Below are 25,837 nucleotides of genomic sequence, written 5' to 3'. Positions count from 1 at the left end.
AATGAAACATTATTCTTTTTTATTTGATCACATTTGATCGATTGATAGGATGAAACTTATGTTGTGAAGTTTCGCGAGCGTCCATGCTATGACACTACTGATGACGTATCGGGGTCTTGAAGGGTTGTCCCATTTCATAGGGGAAGATGTTCAACCACTACGGCTTGTGGCTCTGTTCCGAGGCCTTGGCTCCAAAGCGAGTGGCACTCCAAAACAAGCCGTAGGGGTAGGAAAGGGAAACGGGATTGGGCCTATACAGTATCTTTCATTTAAGTGCATTGTTCCAACCAGTCTCTTTTTGTACATAATACTTTAGAGACCATACGCATTGCCTACAGTGGTGGTCAATTTGGCAAGATAATTAATGTGCAACTGTTGCATAAATATATAATATTATAATAAGAATAATAAGAATAATATATACTTTTTTTTCCTTTTTGTTTTTGTTACCTAATTATGTTCCCTCTATAACATTACTAGATAAATAAACTAAAAATAACTAAATAAACTAAATCATTTGGATAAGATAAAGCACCAAACAATGGAAGAAAGCAAAACAAAGCAATGGAATGAATTATCTCTCTGAAATTTCAATCTATAATTTGTATGCAATGGCAGATTCAAAACAACCAATGGAAAACACTCAAGCCCAAGACATCCTGATGCTCTCTTAAAGAGACCCTAACCCTAACCCTTTATGCCTTTAATTCCACAGTTACCCACTGGTCATTCACCTCTTTCTCCTCCTTAAGGAGAGAGACGACCAGGACCCAAATTAATTATAGGCTATAATAGGCTAAGTATAAGTATAAGCTAACCAGAGTTTCCTCCTTATTGTTCAGTCGTATCCAGAGGAGATCTGCAAGGGGGTAGTCAACAAATAATTAGGGTCCAGTGATCGGTTTCTTTATTTCTCCTCCTCCAGTTCTCAATCCTCTTCCTCATCTTCTTCCTCCTTGTGGAAGGAGAGTGCTGGGAGGTCTTGGGCATGGTCTAGCGCCTCCTGCTGGACATGATAAACCGAGACAATGCCAGTCAGAAGGGCGTAGCTCAGCATGGCGCCCAGCGCCACCACGACCGAGAGAAGCTGCTTGCGCCTCTTTTTGGGTTGGTTGTCAACGTCGCCTCCTTCAGGCTGGGGTGACACCTTGCAGCTGAAGCCCTCTGCAAGCGATCCAACAACAAAAAGTATAAAACTTTAAAGTCATTTCTAGCTTGTAGACAAGGTTATGTCAATGAAGCTGAAAAATAACCTACTGTAAAATGTATTTTAGTAGCCTAGTAGGGTGTTTATTTGCTTCAACAACGGAGTGTACCCAGCGTATATTGGAGACAGGCTATTATCGGAGACCGGCGGTTATTCTGTTTAACCCTGCCAGGTCATTTGGTCAGGAAACATTCTTGGCCCTCCATATGACATAGGTTATTCATATCAAGTCAATCACAGTATCTGCATGAGGTCACTCACCCCGCCCATTGATGGGAAAGTAGAGGACCAGGATGTTGGAAAAGAAGGCGGTCAGATTGTCAAGGGATTTGAGGTGCTGCTGTAACCTTCCGTTGGGCAGTCTCATCTTCAGGATGGGCGCCAGGTGGCCAAAGACATAGGCGTCCAGAGACGAAGGCCTGGAAGGGACAGCCTCATGGTGAGAGAATACAAAAGAATCCTCATGCAGTTGTTTTCTAACTTGTGAAGCATGGTGCATACAGCATACAAAGGGAACAAACATAACTGATTGAATGACACAGTGGAAGGGAAAACTAAAATGTAAAAGCTCATTTGGATTTATTTATTTATTAATTTTTCACACAACCTTCTCCACATTTTAAATGTGTTTTTTTGCTTTAGTTATGTGAACCTTTGAGTCAGTACTCAACATAACAGATTAGAAACTTTTCAGATAAGTCTCTACCAACACAAAAGAATAATTTACAGCAATATTCACCTATGCGTCTTGGTGAGTTGCCCATGGTCTACCAAGGGGATTGTTTATGGACAGTAACCTTCAAGTGTCTCTACAGACTTTCAACCTCGTTTATGTTCCAATGTGTCAGGTCAGTACCATGCAAAGCCTGTTCTCAGTGCAGCAGGGGCCCCAATTTTTGTCCACTAAAGGCCACTGCGCAACATTAGTTTTAATGGGCATGGCCGTTAAGTTGGTATATTTTTTCAGCAAAGTTTCAGTTAGTCTAAAGGTGGAGGGCCATGAAGATGTCTATTGTCCTCACCAATCAGGATTTCACTGTAAATGCTGGAATTAAATTATTGTATATAATGTACTGCAACCATGAGCTGAAGTGTCTATAAGCACTCAACAACCCTGCAGAAGCACTCCATATTCCACCTGCTGCGTGTCTCCAAATGCTGTAACGGTTTAAATAACCTGTTGCAACTTTTCACATGTTTTTTATAATTTGCGTACAAATAAATAATTAGCCAATAATTGTTTATAATAAAATAAATAAATAGGCAATGATCCTTTACCTCTTGCAACCCCCAGTCAATAATCAATAATAATTACGTGCCACTTTAGTGTAGTGTTTGTTAGTGTGCGTTACCTACATGGAGTCCCGTGATGTCCCCCGTCAGTGTTTGTTTTTCAGGTCCTGAGACCATGCTGAGCATGATGGATATGTGTACATTGCATGAGTACTGTACTGTAGCTTGCTGTATGAGTTGTTTCAAACACGCTGCGTTTTGTACAGTGGTATAGCCTCGGTAAGCTAAAAAGTTTGGTCTAGCTTTATACTAGGGGTGTAACGATACATCGATTCACATCGATGCATCGATTCATTGACTAACGATCTGATTACATCGATGCAATGTAAAAATATCGATCTATATCGTCATCTTAAAGATACACCTTTATTTTGAAATGGCACATTCTGCGTGACTGTCACCATTTCCGTGCAGCGCGCGACTAGCAGCGGCAAATTACAAAGTCAAAGAGCGCTGCACACTGTGTGTTCTGCATTTTGTGACTGCGGCGGAGAACAGCGAAGCGGTTTTAGCTGCGACTGCCAAGCCCGCCCACGGCCGACTGTGATTGGTCAATGCTCTAGTCTAGCCGACTGTGATTGGTCAATGCTCTGGTCTGTAACAAAGCATCTGTCTTATGAATGGGCAAAGGCTGCAGGTTGGACCTTACTTACTTTACTCCGGTTTGCTTGTCCAATTTCATTGGATAAACCTGAACAAAATTCCTATTGATAAAATCTACAGGTAAATCATTACTCCCGTAATCAGTGATCTAACATGACTGTCCAAGCATAGCCTTACCTTTCACCAATCAACACATCATATCAGATCAGTGCTTCCTAGAGGAAGTGTGATGGATGGCCCTATATTAAAAATTATCCTGACCTGCGTTCAGAGCGTAGTGTTTGTCCTGAACATGTTGATCAGTTAGTTTTTTTGAAGAAAAACCTCCCAAAGAAGAACACTGGAGGATATACTTATTATATAACACTGGAGGATATACTTAACTTATTTTGGTTAAGAAGAATGTATATAAGATGTACTGCACTGTACTGCATTTGCACTTATTATTTATTATTATTTTATTATTATTTATTATTATTGCACAAATATACTGTAGGTTTGTGAGACTAGTGAATGGGTCTATTTTTCTTTTTGTAACAGAAGAATACTGTATAATACAATATGATTTAAATGCTGGATACCTGGAAGAGCTCACAAATAAAATGGTCAAATAATATTCTAGTTGTTTTTGTGAGTGGATAATTGTGTTAGATTGGCATATGATATCGCGTCATATCGATCATATCGTCATATCGATCTTGAATCGAATCGAATCGAAATCGTATCGTGACTGACATTGTGATATCGTCAAACATTGTATCGTCATACAAACAAATCGATATAATATCGTATCGTGATGAAGCTGGTGATTTACACCCCTACTTTATACAGTAGCTTTACTTCAAGGTGGTGATAAGAACTGTGAAGGATGTTTGCGCTGCATTCGGTAGACACAAATAGGTTTCGTCTAGCTTGGATAGTTCAACTTGGATATCCGACAAATTTATTCAGCCTATTTAGCGCTGTCCATAGCCACTACAAAAAGTAAAGCATATATACTGTATATGATTGAGCACATGACTGCTCAGCTACAATTAAAAGGACCTATATTTATAAGGAGATGGACATCAATAATTGTATTCCTCTTTTTATTTTTTTACCATTGTATACTTCTTTTTATTTATTTTTTACTTTTTTACCATTACTCACTATGCCGTGATACAGGTGAATTACCATAGCATACTGAGGTAGTTTAGAACCATCTGCTTGAACTTACATGTCCCCGAAGAAGAACTTGTTGGAGCCCAGACGCTGGGAAAGAAGGTTCATACACTCCAGAGCATCACGGTACAACTAGAGAGAGAGAGAGAGAGAGAGAGAGAGAGAGAGAGAGAGAGAGCAATGCTGTGAGAAATGTCAACAATAACTCATCAGCTTTCTCACAAAGATACCATCATTTTCAGTTATAAGCACCAATCTCTAAGGCCTGGACTACACGTACTGTATATGGATATTTTTCTAAACGCAAATTATTTTGTACAATTGGGCCTCTCAACCATACGAACACAGCGTTTTCACTCACAAAAACTGAGATTTCTCTAAACGGATAAAAAAGTGAAGAAATAAAAAAAATATCCGATTGAGTGGATCAGTATGGTTATGTTAAACGGAGCTGGTGTCGATGCAATGACGTCAAGCGTCAAGCCGTTCACACATCCACATTGAAGCAAAACGGTTGTCAACAGCAACAATGGCTCATCTTCATTTAGATTTACATTTTTGGCATTTAGCAGACGCCTTATTCCAAAGCGACTTACACTCGATACATTTGACTAAGCAAGTGAATCATCAATCCACCAGTCGTAGCAGGAAGAATAATCCAGCTCAGGTCCGGGGGGCCATTGGTAGTCTCTGTGCTAGAAGGAAAAATCTACTTCTATCACCATCTTCTAAACCTAGTCCTTTTAAAAAAATAAATATATATTATATAGACACTAGAGAAACAGAGAAACAGTACAAGGGGGGCGGGTGTCTTCAGTGGACGCAGTGCTGGGGGGCAGTAGAAGTCTCAGGAGGAACAGTTAAGGTGTAACCTGAAGAGATGGGTCTTGAGTCTCTGACGGAAGATGGGTAGTGACTCTGCAGTTCTGACAGCCGTGGGAAGCTCATTCCACCAGCGGGGAGCCAGTGTCGTCTTCGGTCCACACAAAATAATCCGTTTTTGCTTTCCTCTTGGTCGCCATAACTTGCTTTTCTGTCTGTTTTGTACTTTTCTTTTCTGTCTGTTTCAAAGAGTTCGGTCTGTTTACGTTTTGAGTCACTGCCACCGTTTGATTACAACTGACTGCGCATGCCCATAACGTTCTTCTACGTATGGACAGAGATATTTTTGTGGTGTGGACAGTTTTTTGTTTTTTTTAAAACAAGGGCGAAAATATCAGCTTAAAAAAATATCCATATACGTATAGTCCAGGCCTAAATAATGTGCCATGTTCTTACAGAGCAGTTAGACTGATGTACTAATCTTGGTTGAGCTTTCATCATCCATTTCCAAGTCTCAATCGTTGCAAGTGGTCGTAACACTGACACAAATATGTTCTGATCTAGGGCTTTGCTAAACTTCCACCACTATTCCTCTTGAGTTCCCATGCCAACCATTTACAAAGCGTTATACTGTGTCATGGGCACTGGGGGAGCAGCGCTGAGTGATGTTCCTCCAGGTGCCTGGACCATGTGTCCACACCTCTCTCAACACCCCTTTCCCCCACAGTGTTACATCCCCAGTGGACCCATTCAGACATGTTTCTTACTTTCCTTAGGTTTAGCGATTTACACATCTGGAATTGTACAGCCATTTTAAGGGGATTTAAAGAAAAGTATCTGGTCTAACTAACGGCTGTTGTGTAATTGTAACACAATTTAGAGCAATAATATCATCACTCTAATTTGGCTCAATAATTATAATTCAAAAACAAAAACATCTGGTTGACTGACTTTGTTTATTTAGAGAGACCTTTCTTTGTGCCTGACTTCACTTGTTGCAGTAAAAAGCAATACAAAACAACGTACAACTTTAACAAACTAACACAAATATCAGGTGAGGTGATGTTCTTGCTGGCTGTCCCCGAAAAAAACCTTCCAGCTTCAACTTCACAGCTGTTTGCCGCCATGCCACTTGATTAGTGAAGCACTGAACTTGCTCTAGGTTAAGCTTTCTGAAGGAAGAAAGACACATTTCATGGTGTCATAGCAGCCTGTGACACCCTCAATGGCTGCTGACACGCAACATGTTCTACAGAAAGACTTATGCCAAGCAATGGTAGGGCAAGCCCTACACACTTACCTTAGTCACCCTCCTTTCCCCCCCCCCCCGCTCTCCTTCATCTTCCCTCCCAAGCCTCTCCTTGACCCCCACTCACCTCCTCCCCTGCTTCCAGCCCTCTCTCCCAAGTCTCTCCATGACCCACTCACCTCCTTCTCCACCTCCTCCCCTGCTTCCAGCCCTCTCTCCCAAGTCTCTCCATGACCCACTCACCTCCTTCTCCACCTCCTCCCCTGCTTCCAGCCCTCTCTCCCAAGTCTCTCCATGACCCACTCACCTCCTTCTCCACCTCCTCCCCTGCTTCCAGCCCTCTCTCCCAAGTCTCTCCATGACCCACTCACCTCCTTCTCCACCTCCTCCCCTGCTTCCAGCCCTTGGTCGCCCCTGATGTGCCGCAGTCGCTCCTGCTGCTGGCGCTGCATGTGCCCGGGTAGGAAGAAGTTGAGGGGGAAGGGGATGTGCTCTGCGTGCCAGCGCCGGGTCACCTCTACATAGTTCTTGGGATCGATCCATTGAGCATAGATCTAGACCGGAGATAGAGACAGATGTACAGTGGGCCAGTGGTTAGTACATGACACACTTAACACTAAAACTGCCACAATAGGGTGTGAACGTCCACATTTTCAATAAGGGCAGCCTTCTCTCGTTCACACGATGTAATAATAATAATAATAGTAATAATAATAATAATGGATTTATTATGAATAGTGCTTTTTGAGGGATGGTTTGAAAGACAGTGTGCTGTATTCTTTGATGTGGTCTGGGAGTGTCCCAAAGTGAGTGGAGGCTGCAGTGACGAAAGCCTGGTCCCCCCACAAAAAAACTGGTCAATCAAACATCTTTCCATCACAACTGGGCAACATGATTTTAATATTTGGGGGATATTAAATAAAAGTGTACCAGCCAGTGATAACTGACAAATTATGTTTTGCTGAGGTGAATTCATTTAAATAAAACATCTCAAATAGTCGAGCTGGCTCACTAGTGCCGTCATGGTACGCCGGCAACATTGTCACACCGGGGGCCACATTTTAAGCCCTGGCCTACTGTAAGGAGAATTAGAGATTTGCTTTAGCCACTACATTATTTCCATGCTAAATATGAGAGCGAGAGAGAGAGAGAGAGAGAGAGAGAGAGAGAGAGAGAGAGAGAGAGAGAGAGAGAGAGAGAGAGAGTCAGTGAGAAAGAGTGTAAGAGAGAGAGAGAGAGATTACAGGCACAACATAAATACACAAGAGCAAGAGAAAGAGGTGGAGGAGTTGTAAGAGCTAGCAAGATAATTACACAATTGTTTATTATAGTTATTCTTACTTAACAACCTTCCCAGGAAGATTATTTTTAAGAGATAGTGGAGCGGAAATACATTGTTTGAGACTGTGCTGTTGTTTATCACTAAAGTGTTACTAAGCTACCAGTTGATGCTGTCCTCGTGGCAGAGGAAGCAATGCTTGAGGTATTTCTTTTATGGGGCTCTGTGGCTCTCCAGGTTTCTCTCTCTCTCTCTCTGTCTCTCTTTCTCTATGATTCTCACCAGAGCAGGAATTAATTTCTCCTCCAGCAGAGAGATGAAAGCCAGCGTGTCTGCCCCTTCCTTGGCCGACAAGTCATAGTCCGCATTGTATTTCTGAAAGACAAGGTCACACTTTACATCATAGCGTTCTTATTACTGTACAATAACTTCAACGGAGGGTTCAACCTATTTTCATTTCTAGGTGAAAATATTATCTTACCCCTGACTTGTCCTCATAGGCCATTAGTGAAAGCTTCTCCAGTTCTCCAATACATATACTGCCATAGCAACTAAAGAGTTTTCCAGGGACAAAAAGTGGAAGGTTCTTGAATCGCCAAGTCAACCTTCAGAATTAAACCCAATTGAACATGCATTTAATTTCCTAATGAGAAGATTAGATGAGAAAATACCTAAAAACCAAAGATAGCAGCAGAGGCCTGACAGAGCATCACCAGTGTAGGGTGGGGTTAATGGGTCACAGACTTCAGGCAGATATTGCATGCAAAGGATTGTCGACCAAATACTAAACTTGAGTGACATGACTCTGTCCTGTTACATTTGGTGCCCTGAAATAGGGTGCTTAAGGTATTCTTACAGTGTTCTCATTTCTAAATGTTGAAATGAATATGTACTCAAATACCCTCAAATTAAAAAATCACTCTATTTTAATGTCATAGTAAATCCAAACTGGAGTATAGAACCAAAAGAAGAAAAACTTCACTGTCAGCCTGTGCTGCGGTAACAAAGTGGAAAACAGAGAACCGGAGAAGCTTTCAGTGCTGGCCTATGAGGACAGCCCAGGGAGAAATTATATTTCACCTAAACATGAAAATAGTCTGAACCATCCCTTAAACTAAGTACTGTATATCAGTGCATTATTGTTGCACTGAACGTACACTGTACGCACTTACAGCACTTATTGCTGTAAGCACAATAAGCACAGTGTAGATGAAGTGTAGCAATGAACACGTAAAAATGTTAACAGCATGCTAAAAACTTCTCACCAGCAGGATTCTACAGACCACAAAGTGTTAACTCAGTCTTGCAATCGTCAGGTAGGCTATTCTTACGTTTTTTTAGAAACCCTCTGGAACAATACTACAAGCCACCGTGGCCTGATCACGCCACTAAGCGTTTTCCATGAAAACCATAAGAAGAAAAAACCTGAAAAGTCCTTTATGGGCTTCATCCACCATGGCAGTCTAGGTGTCTAGTCTGAGTCAAGGGTTTTCCATCTAACCTCAGGACAGCAGCGGGGTACAGTCATCCTGCCACTCTGCACGTTTATGCTCAGGAAGGACACCCAGTGAGCTCAGAGAGGGGGTTGTCTGTGTCAGCAGAAGGGGAGAACAAGCAGCATTGTTGTGGTGGTAACACTTTAGTTTTGTGATTCGCATGTAAGATCCTAAATGTGTATCTTATTTGTGACTTGAGATATGCTTGTTTTACTTTTATCTGTTGAATTGTGCTATACATGAAGGTGACAACACCCATTCACTGGGTTCACCGTCTAGACTAGAGGGTGGGGATTCAGCTAGTGTGTGACACATTGTCACTAGTGTGCGCTGTCATTCTTAGACGGTGGGATCTCCATGGCCAGCAGGGGCTAACTTTTAAATCTTTGTTAAGATAGCCATTCAATAGGTATCTTCGTAGGTATAATCCATCTTTGTCTCAGGCCTACTGGATAGTCGTTTATATACCTTGAGGGGTTGGCTGAAAACCCCACCTTTTAGATTCCTCCCTCGTTACTGTTACTCAATGGGATGATCTTATCCGGCCTTTTTCCGCTTTACCACGAAAGCATCCATCTTCTTTGAATTGTGGTTACAAAGTTCCACACAGCAGTAGCTCTTAACCCACCTACCACAGTCAGGGGGCAATAACTATCTTTGCTAATGGTTTCCATATGGGCATTAGCTGAAGTGTGCACTTAATTGAGCTTAGGGGGTGGAGGCAGGGAGGGGTAAGAGCCTGGGAGACATTGCTTTTATCAATGGAAATCTGGGTCATAGGAACTGTTGTTATGTGTCGTGTGTTGTAATGTGCCTGCTGCATGTCCACAATAACACTTCATCCCTGTCTGAGACGGTGGCTTGTTAATCGGGTCCCTTTTCCATTGTTGCTGTCTCAAAATACCCCCTCACTCTATTGAGTTTAGGGACCCACTGTCTTTAGGGAATAGCGGAGCAGAGCTGTGGTGTAGAATGTGAGCTGGCGGTCTGTTGGTCACCTGTTTCCTGAGGTGGATGATGATGTCACTGGGCCGAGAGAGGCTGCCATTCTGGCTGGTCTTCAGGGTAGGGAGGGAGCCTAGCAACACGGGAAAGGCAAACGCCTCGTCAATGATAACACTGCTCATTTACAACCAGTGTGGTGTGACTGTTAAGCTCAGATGAAGAGAGGGAGAAAGAGTGGGGGCAGGGAGGGAATATGAGAGCATTAGAAGGACAAGCAGAAGAAGAGGAAGACAACTCCGGAATGTAAGTTAAATCAAGGCATGTGTATGTACACTATATGGCCAAAAGTAGGTGGACACAATTATCGTCTGGGGCTGTTTTCATGGTTTGGCCTAGGCCCCTTTACGGAAGTTTGGGGAAGGCCCTTTCCAGGTTCAGCATGACAGTGCCCCCATACACAAAGTGAGGTCCATAATGACATGGTTTGCCGAGTTTGGTCTGGGAGAACTTGACTGGCCTGCACACAGAGCTCTGACCTCAACCCCATCTTTCCTGGCTGTTTTCACATCTAACCTCATTGATGCCTCATTGAAGCCTCATTGAAGCCTGAAACCAGGCTTTTCCTTAGCAGAAAGTAGCTACAAAGGGATGGAAACCTGATTGAAACGAGTGATGCCTCGTGACTTGTTAAACCAATCAAATGCCTTGCTTGGGCAGAGCTACAAAAAAACTGAACTCAGTCTTTTACTTCAGGTTATCTTAAATGTTGCAAACTAGCATAGGCAAAATAGTCCTACCCGGTCAGAAAAGACAACACACATACAAAACAAACAACCGTTCTACGGGCATGTGGGGGAAGGGTTTTTGTAATGTAAAATCAAATGGAATCGCATGCACATTGCCCCATCGCTCCGTCCAGTTCAATCCACGCCTGATCTGTTCATTTAAAATTCCCCAGACCTACAAGAGGCATGAGAACAACACGATTTTGCGGTATGGCTACACAAGACTAACTCTCATCTAATCCATCACTTACATGCCATTTAGCAGACGCTTTTATCCAAAGTGAAATGCAGCAGTTTAAAAAAAAAGAACCATGAAAAAATGTTGATCTTACCAGTGGGGCTTCTCCAGGGATTGCCAATCTTATGAAGTTTGAGAGGTGCACCTGCAAACTTTGCATATGCCTGAGGTGAACAGGATAAATAAAAAAATCCATTATTGTAATACAAAATAATTAAAACTTCTGAGCATTAACATTTAAATGTAATCATAACAGAACAAAGAGCTAACTCTTATGTGGATTTAGCTGACAAACACACGAATGCCAGGGTGCCTTGCACTCCCAAAAGTGAGCTTTGGTGTTTTGGTTTTGTTTCATCAAGATTATTTTTTTATCATGGCATGTTAAAAGCTTGTTTTCCAGTGGTTACGGACTCCCTTTATACCCTTGTTTTACTACCCTGCCCCTGTAATCTCACTTAATATTCTCCTCAACTTAAGTATTATCCATGAGTATTGTTTTGCCTCGTGTATTAGCCTAAAATCATACTTAAACAATGAATTAGCCTAACCCTTATTGGGTTTTCACAAAGGCTGACCCTACATGTTCTGTACATCACCCTTCAATCGAAGAGCTCCATCCAACACACATTTCATTCAAGTAGCCTAAGTATTTATATCAATTAAATTCAATCAAGTTAATTACACAATTGTGATAGAGGGGCAAATGTCAATGTTTGGTTGTGTGTAAGAGGCAAGTTCGGCCAGAAAGATTTAGGGACTTTTATTTTGACATCCATTCCTGATTTAATCTAACATACACAACTACATCATATATGACATAGATGTTAGATGTTAGATAAATAAATACACAATAAAAGGCTAGTTATGAATGTGTTGTGTATATGCTGTTCATATAAATTGTTACCATATTCTTCTCTACACCGAAACAGGCCAAATACCCTGGGTTGGGGAGCATCGAAGCAGGACCAAAAATAATACCACTGACATATGAAGGGCATTACCACTTCAATTAGGACAGTCACTAAGGAGCAAACAGCCAGTGTGTAAATACAAATAGGGAGAAAACAACAAAACAACTCGCCCGGAAACAATCCTGGGATAAAAAGGGCCAGACTTGCTTAGGCCGACAGATAAGCTTCAGCATAGTGCCGAGGTTCAGGTTGCACCTGTTTTTGTCCTAAGGGAATGTAACCTGCAAGGCAGAGCATAGTTTGATGTTTGATGTTTTGGCTTTCTTTTCGGTTTCTTATCTCCCTCTGAAAAAGGTATCGCAAGTGTAACAGTTTCAAACATTGCGTTATACAATGATCCCGGGATTAATTTATTTTTACGTTTACTGCGATCCATTAGTGACCCTATGTAGCCTACACTAGTCTACTGTAATAATAACCATATTGTTATCCTGATAGCGTTTACAGAGAGTAAGTAAGTAACGTTTATTTATATAGCACACAATTTACAACGACAAGAGCCGCCCAAAGTGCTTAACAGATCAAATATAAAGAGAAAAACAAGATAAAAGAGATAACATACAGATTAAAGAAAACTGATCAAATAGAAAAATACACTAAAAGCAAGGTGCAGTATAAATAAAAGTGCAAAGAGAGAGGAAACAAAAAGGTATCAAAATAAATAAATAAATGCATGAAGGCATTACACTACACTAAAGTGGCAGGTTGTAACTAAGCTTGTGACAAGGTGGTGAGCGATTGAGGAGAATTGCCGATTTATTTAGCCTAACTGATGAAATGATAAAGATAAATCATTACAGGATTTGGAGATGCGTTGAATTTGGCACGCAACTGCAAGCTTGTTGAGTGCTTAGATAATAATATCATAAACATAATATCATGGTTACATTTGTTGCCTAAAACTGATAGTATTATCATTTGTCAAAAATGATGGTCCATTCCAACATTTGCAATGAGATCCTGATTGGTGAGGAGAATCATGTATATCTTCATGTCATATTCAATCATCTCCATCCACTCATTGCCAGAGACCTGCCTTAACACAAACTAAACTTTGCGGAATTATCAATTTAACGGCTATGCCCACAAGCAAATTGGAACCCATAGACATAGCAAAGGACTAGGCTACACTACACAGGACCTCTCTTCAACCATGGGGAACTTTTTTGTATTAACAATAGAGAACGTCATTTCTTGTTTTGAGAATGTTTGGGTTGAGATGTTGGAAGAATGGACAGCTAAGAGGTTGTGATAGAGCCTGCCCCAATATGTGCCAGCTGGCAGGGAATAGTGGAGCTTTAGCAGTGAGGTAAGAGGGCAAGTAAAGGGGAGTGGTGGGTAGCAGTGCCAGTTATGATGGGACAAACTGTTCCTAAAGAGATACGTTTACGGAGAGGGGCAGGAATGGGAAGTAGTACAACGTACAACACCAGAGGAAAAGGATGTAGTCATAGAAACACTACAATTTGAAACAGAGTAGTTTCCTCAGACAGATGAGTTTAACCTCTAGGCTATAACACATATAGCTGGTAACACTCACATATAGCTGGTAACACATATAACACATAGGCCTACTAGCAAAAGTCAGCTCATCAAGCATGGAACTTATGGCAATCACATTCAACGTTCAACCATGAATGTAGGTTGACAATAATAATGGATATCTTAAGTATTATGCTTTTCACTAGGTCTCCTGTACATTTTATGGCGGCAAGTCAATAGGGAAGATTGACCGTGCAAATGTGAACTGCAGTTTTTATGATTCCATCTGCCTGATAGACAGACATACAATTACATTCCAACAAATGGGGTTTGGCAGACTGGCAACAGACAGACCTGACTGTGCTTGCAGACAGATGGAACGGGAACAGGACATCATGGAAAATAGGAGTAATTTCTTCCACGGTGTGCGCAAGCACTCACAATCCACTCTTTGAGCTGTTTAAGACGCCCCAGGACATTGAGAATGGCCTAAAGTTCAGAGGTATCCAACAATCATCTAAAGGCCATGATGCAACTTAAATGTGCCATATGTAGCCTTTGCCCTTGAAAATGTCACTAAATAACTACGCTGAATCATTACTTATGATGCATTAGCAGTCTGTGAGCTTGCTCTGCCTGAATTAGCTTTTTCCTTACTGTGGGTGTGTAACCTGCGACTTGCATGTGTGGCTCATTGGCTACAGGTCTACTGCCTGGACTCAAGGCCGCAAGCATTTCTCAGTGCTGTTAGCCGTCCTAAGCAACTGAAGCCTTTGTGTGCAAAGTTTGTAACATTTATTCTAATAAGTGTCCTGTTAGAGATTAGAGCCTTGTATGAGTTTTGTTTGGGGAATGAGGGGATTTGTTTGAAACTTCAGGTTTAGCGAATGCGAGTGTCTCCTTTACCAAAAGCATCATGACCTTAAGAAAACAATTTCAATTTCACAGAGGTGTGATCCCGTCACTGAGAAAATTTGTCATCAACTCTAGGCTACTACTTAAGCTAAAGTATTGTTACTATATTTGTAGGTATCATTGCAAACATCAACATAATTATGCCCAATTAGATCATTAATGCTTTTATAAATACTTTTGGAATTTTTGGCATATTTTTGTACTTTTTAAGTACAGATGTTACTTATGTATAGCTCCTTAAATTTTCATTTCTTACAATGAATACACATATGAATAAGCAAAGAGGGGAGAGTTGAGTAACATAATGTAGTATTTGGAAATGTTTATATATTTTTAAAGGTATAAATATGCTTTGGACACCAGAATTGACATGGTTGACCCTTCTGCTAACCATACAACAGATCAATCAAATTGACCACATTAGCATTAGCCAAAAGTTAAAAGAGGAGCTGACACTGGATCTGACCATCACCTTGTTACAGCAAGGATCCAGCTGAAATTTAAATGGATGAAACTCTACCAAGCCACATTACACAACCGGTTCCAAGCACTACAAGTACTACAAAATAGGGATGCTCCGATTTATCGGCCACCGATTTAAATCGGCCGATTTCACTCCAAATGACTCGATCGGTGATCGGCAAAAATGGCCGATCGCAAAAACCGATTTTCTTTTTTTTTTTTTTTTTTTTTTCTGGGGAAGACAGATAACTGAACAGAAAACATAGGAGGACGTAACAGTATGTAAACCATCAAGGCCACGTTTATGATGTCTTTTATACAGCCATATCGACTGACTTGGGCTTCAGGCCCTAACTGGGTGATAGGCCAGACCTTTACTATGCCATAAAAATGGGTCTGCGTTTGCTTGGTGCCTAATGGATCAAAACTTTTGTCTAAAAAGCAAAAAATATTTAGGCTATCCAGTCAGTTATGTATTTTTTTAAAAATCGGTATCGGTATCGGTTGATCTTGAGGAAACAAATCGGTGATCGGTATCGGCCCCAAAAATCCAGATCGGAGCATCCCTACTACAAAACCAAGAAACAGAAACCCCAAGATCACTGGAGCATATGTGGAAAGGTCTGAAAACCATATGGAAAGAGACATGCGAAGAAGTGGTAGGGAGAAGAAAGACAAACAACAAAACCTGTCTATCCACAGAAACATACAAGAAAGTGAATGAGGGAAGGGGGGGGAAAGGAGGTACTAAACAGAAGTAAAACCAGAACAAAAAAGGCGATAGCACAGAAGGAATATGAAGCAGCAAACAAAGAAGTGAAGATAAGTGTCAGAAGGGACAAAAAGAAGTAGGTCTGCATCAAGGATTTCAAACAACAGGCGGAGGAAGCAGCAGGAAAAAGGGAGTCTGAAGGAACTCTACTTAACCACAAAAAAGCTCACAGGCAAGTTCAAACAAACACAAGTACACATAAAAAACTCACAGGGTACAGTCCTCACAACCAAGAAAGACCAACTTAAGAGGTAGACGGAACACTTTAGAGCACTGCTCAACAGGCAGCCTCCTCAACTGACAGCAGAGATCCCACCAGACGCAAACCTGTTGGAAATAAAGCGCAACCCCCCCCAACAAGACAGAAATTAAGGCCATTAAGAGATTAAGGCCCTTGAGAGAAGGCAAGGCAGAGGAGCCGGACCAGATGCCAGCTGAAGCCCTCAAGGCAGACATCGAAACCTTCACCAACATGCTTAACCCTCTCATGAGAGTCATCTGGGAGGAAGAAAATGTCCCGTCGGATTGGAGAGTTAGCAACAGATTCCTAAAAAAGGGGGCCTCAGGAAGTGCAAAAACAAAAACATAATCCTGCTTTCAACACCAGGGAAGGTGCACATTCTACTGGAGAGGCTTAAGAAGGTGGTTGATGAGACACTGAGGGAAAACTAGGCTGGCTTCAGGTAGATAGTAGATAGTATCCTGATAATAGATAGTAGATCCTGTGGAGACCAAATAGCCACCCTCAGGATTATCATTGAGCAATCCATCGAATGGAACTCTCCTGTCTATGTCAATTTCATAGATTTTGAAAAGGCTTTTGACAGTGTGGATCGGGAGATGTGGTGGAAATTGAGGGGGCACTATGATGACATCCCACCAAAGTTCATCAGCATCATGAAGAGCACCTACCAAGGGATGCAATGCCAAGTTCTCCATGCATATCAGAGGCCTTCGAGGTCCTGACTGGGGCGCGGCAGGGATGCTTGCTCTCGCCCTTCCTCTTCCTCCTCTGTATAGACTGGAATATGAAACCGAAAACCAGCAACAGCCGAAGCGGCATACAGTGGAGCCTCACTAAACAGCTAAAAGATCCGGATTTTGCTGATGATTTGGCACTACTAGTGCACACCCACCAACAGAAGCAGAAAAAAACACACAAACTAGAATGAACAGTTTCTTCACTTGGGCTCAAAATCAACTCATCAAAAACCCAAGTAATGCGAATCAACAACAACTGATGATAACTGGTGAAGGCAAGCTTGAAGAGGTGGGTTTTGAGGGCCTGTTTAAATGTTGGCAGGGTGTTGGCCTGTCTGATGTGGTTGGGGAGGGGGCGTTCCAGAGGGACGGGGCAGCGGCTGAGAAGGCCCTATCACCCCAGGTCCGGAGCTTGGTCCTGGTGGTCTTGAGGGTGGTTTGGTCATCAAACCTGAGGCAACGGGAGGGGGTGTGGAGGGGGACGAGGTCAACAAGGTAGGAGGTTGTTGATGGCTTTGTAAGTGGTGAGTAGGATTTTGAATAGGATCCTGTATTTGACCGGGAGCCAGTGTTGGTTTTGGAGGACAGGGGTGATGTGGTCACGGCGGCGAGTGGAGGTGAGCAGATGGGCTGCAGAGTTCTGGACATATTGGAATTTGTTTAGGATGTTATTAGGCAAACCGTAGAGGATGCTGTTGCAGTAGTCGAGTCGGGAAGTTATGAGGGCGTGGATGAGTGTTTCAGCAGCGGAAAAGGACAGGGAGGGTCGGATGCGGGCAATGTGTAAGGAATGAGAGGGTGGGATCAAAGATGATGCAGAGGTTGCGGACGTGATTGGAGGGGGTTACGGTGGTTACGGTGGGGTTACGGTGAAGCCATTGATGTTGAGTGAAAATGTCTGGGTGAAACGGGTGAGGGACTTTGGGCCGATGATGAGGATTTCCGATTTATTGCAGTTGAGTTTCAGAAAATTCAGGTAGTGAGAGTGGAGTGGGTGTTAGGGGAGATGGTTTTGGAGGAGAGGTAAAGTTGGGTGTCATCGGCATAGCAATGGAAGCGGAGGCCATGTCAGGGGAAAACCTGTCCAAGGGCAAGGATGTACAGGATGAAGAGGAGGGGGCCTAGCACTGAACCCTGGGGGACACCGTGGGTGACTGGAGCAGTGGAGGATTTACAGTTATTTATTGAGATGTATAGCTGTCTGTCTGAGAGATAGGTCTTGAACCAGGAGAGTGCGGTGCCGGTTATGCCAATGTGTTGGAGACGGGTGAAGAGGATGGAATGGTTGATGGTGTCAAAGGCGGCGCTGAGGTTGAGGAGGATGAGGATGGTGAGGTGGCCAGAGTCAGCAGAGAGGAGTATGTCATTGGTGATTTTTAGTACTGCTGTTTCAGTGCTGTGTTTGGAACGGAAGCCAGATTAGAATGGTTCATACAGGTTATTGGAGGCAAGGAGGGATTTGAGTTGGGCAGTAACAACTTTCTTGAGGATTTTGGACAGGAAGGTGAGATTGGAAATGGGCCGGTAGTTGTTGGGGGTGTCGGGGTCGAGACCGGGTTTTTTAAGTATGGGGGTTATAGCAGTGAGCTTGAGGGGAAGGGGGGGCAAGGCCGGTAGACAAGGAGGAGTTAATTATGTTTGTGATTAGTGGGGTGAGTGTGGGGAGACAGGCCTTGACTAGGGAGGAGGGAATGGGGTCCAAGACGCAGGTTGAGGACTTCATGCTGGTAACTGTGGAGGATAGGACGGAATCAGTGATTAGACTGAAAGATGTAAGAGGACGACTTGGGGGTCGTGGGGTTTGGAATGGGGGGTCAGGGAGGGTGGTGGGAGAGGCAACAGTCAACTGGTTGTGTATAGTGTCGATTTTGGTTTGAAAGAATGTTAGAAATAGGTTGCATTTGCTGGTGGTGAATGAGTTAGAGATAGTGTCCATGGGCTGGAGAAGTTTGTTGATGGTGGAGAAGAGTGTTTTGGGGTTGCCAGAATCGATGATGGAGGAATAGTAGGCGGAGCGTGCACTGTTGAGGGCTTCTTTATATTGTTGTTGGTGAAGTTTGTAGGCATCCAAATGGACAGGGAGACCAGTTATTTTGTGTAGGCATTCAAGTTGACGGCTTTTGGCTTTGAGATGGTGGAGTTGATCGGTGTACCAGGGGGCAGAGTGAGTGAAGGAGACAGATTTGCTTTTGGTGGGAGCAACCTGGTCAAGGCAGGAGGAAAGTTCATCATTGTAGGTGTTGACCAGTTCAGTGGGGGAGACGCCTGGCGTGAGGGCAGAGTCAGAGATAGAGTCAGCCAGGATAGAGGAGAAGGAGGAGGGGTTAATGGACTTGAGGTTCCGGAATGTTATGGCTCGTGGAAAATGGAACTGGATAGGCCACACACTCAGAAGACAAAACAAATCAATCACAAAGCACCAGGCTCTAACATGGAACCCACAATGCAGGAGGAATAGAGGAAGACCGAGAACCACCTGGAGAAGAACCACAGAACAGGAGATGAAGGCAGAAAGGCTGTCATGGCAACAACTGGAACAGAGAGCACAAGACCAGACAGGAAGGAGGGATTGCATCGGAGGCCTATGCTACCTAGGGAATTTAAAGGCCTCGGTAGGCATTTTTTCTAAATGAAGGTTTCTGGACATAATTTCGTATTTCTCAGACCAGACAATACTTTTCCTGAACGAATTACAATACAAATTAAATTAAAATCTACAATCTAAATTAAAATCTACAATATCAGCCATCAGGGAAATATCATGGAAAGTGAAGATGCAGATTTAGTCTTATTTAGCTAGTTTTCTTTTAGCTAACAAGCCTATCCATTACAATTCTGCAACAATGCCCCCCTGGTGGTTGTTTTCTGAGGTGAAATACCTCAAATAAAACTTGAAAAAGCCAAGTTGCCAAGAAGCTACTGTGGTGGTACCACCGCGCTAGTCACTCAACCATGAACCTTGTAAACTCTGGCCAACTGTAGCTAACATTTTGAGTCAAGGCCAAGCCTATATGAGATTCAATGTGAAACACAATCCACTAGGACCTAGGTCAACAGGTTTAAGGTATTTTAAAAATATTTTTAAAAAAGTAATTTAAAAAAAAGTTATTTTAAGAAAAATAATTAGGGTGGGATGAGGGTTAAAATAGGGAAATGGATGAGGCCTGAGGTTCACTGCTGTACACCAAAATTAGCCAGCCAGTTGGGAAAAATTATCTTAAAAAAACTACAAGGCTGACATCATGGCTACGAATTTATTAGGAAATTCCCTTTTTTTTTTACTTGGTTGTAAAAACGATGAGCTACACTGAATCATTGATATTATTGTACACGTATACAACCCTGCATGGTCTCCAATCCATAAGTACAAGTACTGCAGAGTCCAGACGTCTAGCTATAGGCTAATACTAATATATTAATGTGCATACCATACATTATGCGAGGCCTAGACACTACTAAAAGGGCTAAATAATCAATGTGGCCTATGTGGGGGGAAAAAAAGATTCACACAAACCGCTTGGTTGAGGTTCTAAGACATACAGCATCAAAACACTGACCTCTGTACTGTCACTCAAACAGATGAGAAAAGGCTTCATACACCAACACCACACTCTCAAGGCGAATCATACACTTATTTTAAAACCAGGCAATTTACTTATCCAAGGAATGTAACATGAGGCACTCATCGTCTGGAAACACTCCCATGTAGAAGAAAGACAGATGCTACTGAATGAGATAATTATATGAATGTGATGCAGGGCAATTTCAATGGTATCAGAATGACCCTGGGACTCGATACTTTTTAATTTCAAACATTTGCCAAACAAAAACCTTTGATAGCACTATTACAACTCTATGCACAATGAACGCTTCTAACAATTACAACAGAATGTAGGCCATCATGTAGCCTAGGAGGCCTAGGCTACTTTAAGAACTGTGCAGCGTCAAAGTTCGGTAACAGAAATACCATAATGACCCCTTCCTAATCATGTTTCCCCCCAAACCATTAGGCTATGTGCTCCAAATGAAGATTCAAATATGTCTGCAAAAAGAGTGGGGTGTTAAAATAGCTATAATATCAGCAGGGCTCTCCCCAAAGACTGTAAGAGTGGTTGTTCAAAACGAAAGTGAAAGTGTTTTTCCTCAGTGAATTCAGTGTTTTAGTTATTGCACATTTTGACATGTGACTGTGACTGGGCAATGATTCTTTAACTTACAAAAGTCAAACCATTTCCTAAAAAGCTAAATATAATTGTTGATATTAGTTGACCGGGGACTAAACTTGAACATTAATGAGGTTTGATGTTTTTCAAAATAGGCCTCCTTCATTCTGGTAGATGTTTTCATAGATGCTTTTCCATATGTTTCACCAGAAGTCAAAGCCTTAATACCTATTCTTATGATTCAAGATGATGAGAAATATATTTCTTACTTCATTTCCCAAAAATATAGACTCATTTGACAGCAAATGTAGATGACACATTTTGTCCTCATGGGTCCTTTCACATAGAACTCCAGACATCAACACTCTCACCAACTGTAAATCTTCCTTTGCACACAGGGGGGATTCTGGAAAACTCAATGAAATTGCTCATTTTATCCTCAGTTAGGGTTAGGGTTAGAGTATGTGTCACTGACATGCCTCCAGTTCAGTAGTCAACTTGTGGTTTTGGAGACCACAGTGAAACACAATCTTAAGGGGTGCAAGATGTGCATTTTTCCATCTACCAAAAAAAGTATTTTCCCAAAATGTCATGTCTTGTTCACTCCAGTGGGTTCAGAGATGTGGGTCCAAAATAAACATGTTTATTCAATTGCTTAATTTCTTTCAATGAGCCAGGGTAGAAAACAAATACGATAGTTTACAAATGTCGAGACTGTTTTTCTCGAGACTGCAAGCTAATATAAGCTGTCATAAGGCTTGGGAACACATCAATCATTTTGAGGAGCATGGCATAATGGAAATATTGTGGTTTGCAGCTAGTTCTAGGCTATATGAAACATTTGGATGGCCATGCATAGACAACCACAACCGACATTTGGTTTGACATATGAGGGATGTTCCCAGATTCCAATCTTTACGGTCTGTGTAGTTACTATGACAACTGTGCTATGATGATCCTAGCAGGGATTTCCTGCAAGAGACTGAGAGAAAAGCAAAGAGAAGGGAGTCTGATCACAATTACCAATGGTAGTAAGACACTAGTAGGGACTTCTCTTTGCACTACTAACTTTTATGAGTAGGTATTGATCACATTTGTCCAGCTGTAAGGACAATGCTGACAGAGCTAAATAAGTTTAGCAAAACCAGCTACCATAAAACTGTGCACTGGTTCATGTTGGACGATGACAGGCATCAAACAGGCCCTGCCAATCTTCCCAGAGTGCACAGGGATCATTACTTTGTGCTAAATCTACATTTGTCAACTTTTTTCACCATGGGTAGTTAGTAGTAGTACACCTGGACAACAGTTATATTCATGCCTAATGACTTACTGCATTCCTCTGCTGAATGGAGAATATATTATCGAATGTAAAGGAGTTGCCATGTTCACATCTATCCTAAGTCATGATTGAAACCATTTTTCATCAAATACTTTGGCAACAGCAGTTTCCGACTATAAAATGACATGGCACCAGCCAAGTTATCTAATAATTATTAGGATTATTTGGGTTTGAGGACTGGCATTGCCTCCCAAGCGATAACTCTTCTGAAAATGTCACTATAATTGTTAGGTTCTTATTAATTTCTTATTTTGTTCAGGCCAGTGGCTTTTTATGGTTAGTACAGAGTCATCAGCGGATATGACACACACGCCAAGATATCGCACACAACTAACAACCTTATATTGGGCCAGAGATATCTAACACGCAACATCTCTATTGATGATAGCCATTTCGTGACGTTAGAATTATAAGGTTCTATCTCAATTTTTGTCAAAATTTAGTTTTTTTTACATAATCTGATCCATTAGGTGTTTATTAATGCCTGTGTGATGTTATTTTTAAAATGTTGACATTTTTGAGTTAGTAATTCATAAAATACAAAGGTTCCATCTCACCAAACATAATGGAATGTCAAAACTTTGACGCTCAATATCGCTGAACGACCCTAAACGGAGATAGAACCTTATCATTCTAAACGGAGATAGAACCTTGTCATTCTAAACAGAGATAGAACCTTATCATTCTAAACGGAGATAGAACCTTATCATTCTAAACGGAGATAGAACCTTATCATTCTAAACGGAGATAGAACCTTATCATTCTAAACGGAGATAGAACCTTATCATTCTAAACGGAGATAGAACCTTATCATTCTAAGCTCACGATTTACCCGAACACACGTTCTGTTTGATGCGTCATCGACCCGGCATACAATAGCCAATTGAGATTGATGGACAAGCTCGTTTAACTCATTGATTAGTCTGTCATGTATCTTACGTTAAGGAAGTTAACATTAACGCTAAGGTTAGCTACCTAACTAATAGCCCCCATCCGCTCCCATCGTATCGCTCACCTTGTTTACTATAGCTAGCTAGCTAGCTAACGTCAGCCCAGGTTAGTGTGTGTTTATAGCAACAACAAAAGACAACAGCTAAACAAAAGCAGTCAAGTTATGAGCTTTCTGTGGTAATGCTGGATCAGGTCATACTTTCTTACCAATACGATCAGACACTCGGTGTTGACAGAAGGGAGACCCCAATCTCCGTCCCAACAATATAGCTCAAAGGGGGCAGACATCTTGAATTCATTCAAATGTATAGGCTACCCGGAAGTAATACGTTGTTACCTGTCGTTGCCACTGACAACTTACATATAGCAGGGTTGCCCACCCTCACACTCTTTCAGTGACGCACGCCACACGGGTGTTTGAATGTTTAATCTCATATTTTTATTTAGCCTACTGTAGGTCCATATAATAATGTCATAGACATAGTCTAGCTGGGTCATTTTTTTTATACGGTGCCTTTTCCGTCCCCAGTACAAATCATGTTGTATTTTGTCTAAATTTGGACAAATACTAATTCCATTAGGTTTTTCATGTATAGTCAATTGTTATTTATTATGAATACAATGATATGGGCTTCTAAGTTGTTGTTTTCTACATTTCAAAAGCTTTGGTTAAAGATGTAAATGGGATTTTGCATGGGATTTGGGATGTCCCCAGTGTTGTTCATTCAACTTCAATCCAAAAAACAACTATTAAAAACATATACATTTCCAAATATGTTATTATTATTTAATTTTCCTGATCAATATCTATTGAAATCAAATATAGTTTTAATTTTTTTTTAAATACATTTTGTACAAAAAATTAAGGTTGTATGCTTGGCCCTGCAATCACTGTCCACCCTGTTATGCTGTGTTAATGTCCCTTTTAAAAGAAAACCATATTTCTCAATCACATCACTCTCATGAGGTGACATCACATCAGTGGAGGGGATTTCAAATGTTGTAAGCTGTGTGATTTTCTACCTCTTTTACCATCTGATTTTTATGTTTTCATCCAGTGAGTTTAATGTGGTTGACCATAACGTGTCCACCCTGTTATGCCTAAATATTGAGGAGATCAATCAAATTGAATAATTTCAAAAAAAGTATTTAGTGCAAATTAGATTCCTCATCAAGTATTCATGGTCATTCTAGGCATTATGCTAACACAGGCAGGCTAAAGGCTAACTTTAACTCAAAATGTCCACCCTGTTAGTGTCCACCCTGTTATGTGTCCACTCTGTTCTGGAGACACTCGCCCTATTCAACTACAGAGGGTATTCTAAATAAAATACAATTTAGGTGCCTGAGCTCGACCACTATGTTTTTCAGCAAGCTAGATATGTCCTTTATATAATAGAACATTAAAATATAGATAAATCAACAATTTATTTTTCTAGTTATGAAGTCCAAATGGCACCATATAAAAAAATTACCCAGCTAGGACTCCCACCCTCCATCGGTCATGCAGCATAGTGATTTATATTTTGCATGACAATATACAAGTTACTTTGATTGCCATACACATTATTATAAATACATAGAGTACAACTCACAATTGTGTACTATGATCTGTAAACAAAAGCACAAATGTAATGCACTATCCACACACAAACACTTGATTTGTATTCGTAACCATTATTTTTTAAATGCATTTGTGGACAATGCACGTTACATGTGCGGACAAAAGGTACAATATGTGGATGAAAACAAAAGCAGTGACAAACATCTTCCCAAAGTTATTAATAAAAGCATGGCTTTGTGTACTGTAGGTAGCCTACCAATAATATAATTTTAGAATGCAATTTAATCCCCCTCATCAAATAAAACAGAGCAGCCATCATTCTGCCACTCATTTCCCACAGTGCATTGTATATTCAGCATTATCTTAGATGTTTTGAAGATATTTTGTAAGATTTTAAACTGAAAGATTCAAGTTGTAGAGTCCATTGTTGTTTTATATATCAAACATGGCTTCCATGGCAGGGGGGAAAGGCACTCTTTTAATATACCCAGTGGGGCTCTTGTACATGGAAATTATGTTTTGCAACAAACTCAGTAAAGCAGCTGGCAGAGCCGGCGCCAGAGCGGCATGCACAGGCCATGACATCACCAGCCCAAGTCCAAGTCCAAGGGAAAAAGAGTTCACTTCGATCTGGACAGAGGGGGACAGGAGCCAAAGACCACCACTTCCTCCTAACGATTCCAACCTTAGACATATTGAGCAATCACAGTGAGACGTTCATTCTCATCATCCTATTGAATGAATATAAAACAAGACCTTGTGCAACAGAAAATCCATGGTGTCATGTTGTGTACTGTATGTACCATAATAATTCAACTCTTATAGGTGCCAACATTACTACGATTATTATTTTTACCGGTATTACAAAAAAAGTAAACGTGAAAGCAGCTGTTTGACCTTTTGAAGAGAAAAGGGAGACTCGGATCAAATATTTTATAGCAGGCTATATAATTCTTTAGAAAGAATTTTCTAGAACACTAAAATCCTAATGTTTTACTATGGTAGTCAGTATCACCAGGTGTCTGGTTTATGGGTTGCTCGTGCACCTGGTGGGTGGAATGGCTCTTATTCCCTCAAGTGAGTGAATTTCTAACAAAAGTGTACCTCTGTACTATCCTCTGGTGGACAGACGTGTCAACGTGATGATGTGTCA

General features: G+C 41.4%; 1 protein-coding gene across 1 annotated transcript; it reads right to left on the bottom strand.

The window, feature by feature from the left end:
- Positions 1-652: 652 nt before the first annotated feature.
- Positions 653-23,408, bottom strand: mtx1a (metaxin 1a; the record flags this gene model as incomplete). Its single annotated transcript, XM_080540451.1, has 8 exons — positions 653-1,164; positions 1,469-1,626; positions 4,320-4,396; positions 6,707-6,889; positions 7,897-7,989; positions 10,109-10,188; positions 11,173-11,242; positions 23,328-23,408. 8 exons carry the CDS (start codon positions 23,406-23,408, stop codon positions 929-931), a joined length of 978 nt encoding a protein of 325 aa, XP_080396577.1. The 3' UTR covers positions 653-928.
- Between the last annotated feature and the right edge of the window lie 2,429 nt (positions 23,409-25,837).

The sequence above is a fragment of the Nansenia antarctica genome, assembly GCF_963989245.1.
Source record: "Nansenia antarctica genome assembly, chromosome: 10".
Taxonomy (NCBI): Eukaryota; Metazoa; Chordata; class Actinopteri; order Argentiniformes; family Microstomatidae; genus Nansenia; species Nansenia antarctica.
This window is presented reverse-complemented; position numbering and strand designations above follow the sequence as displayed.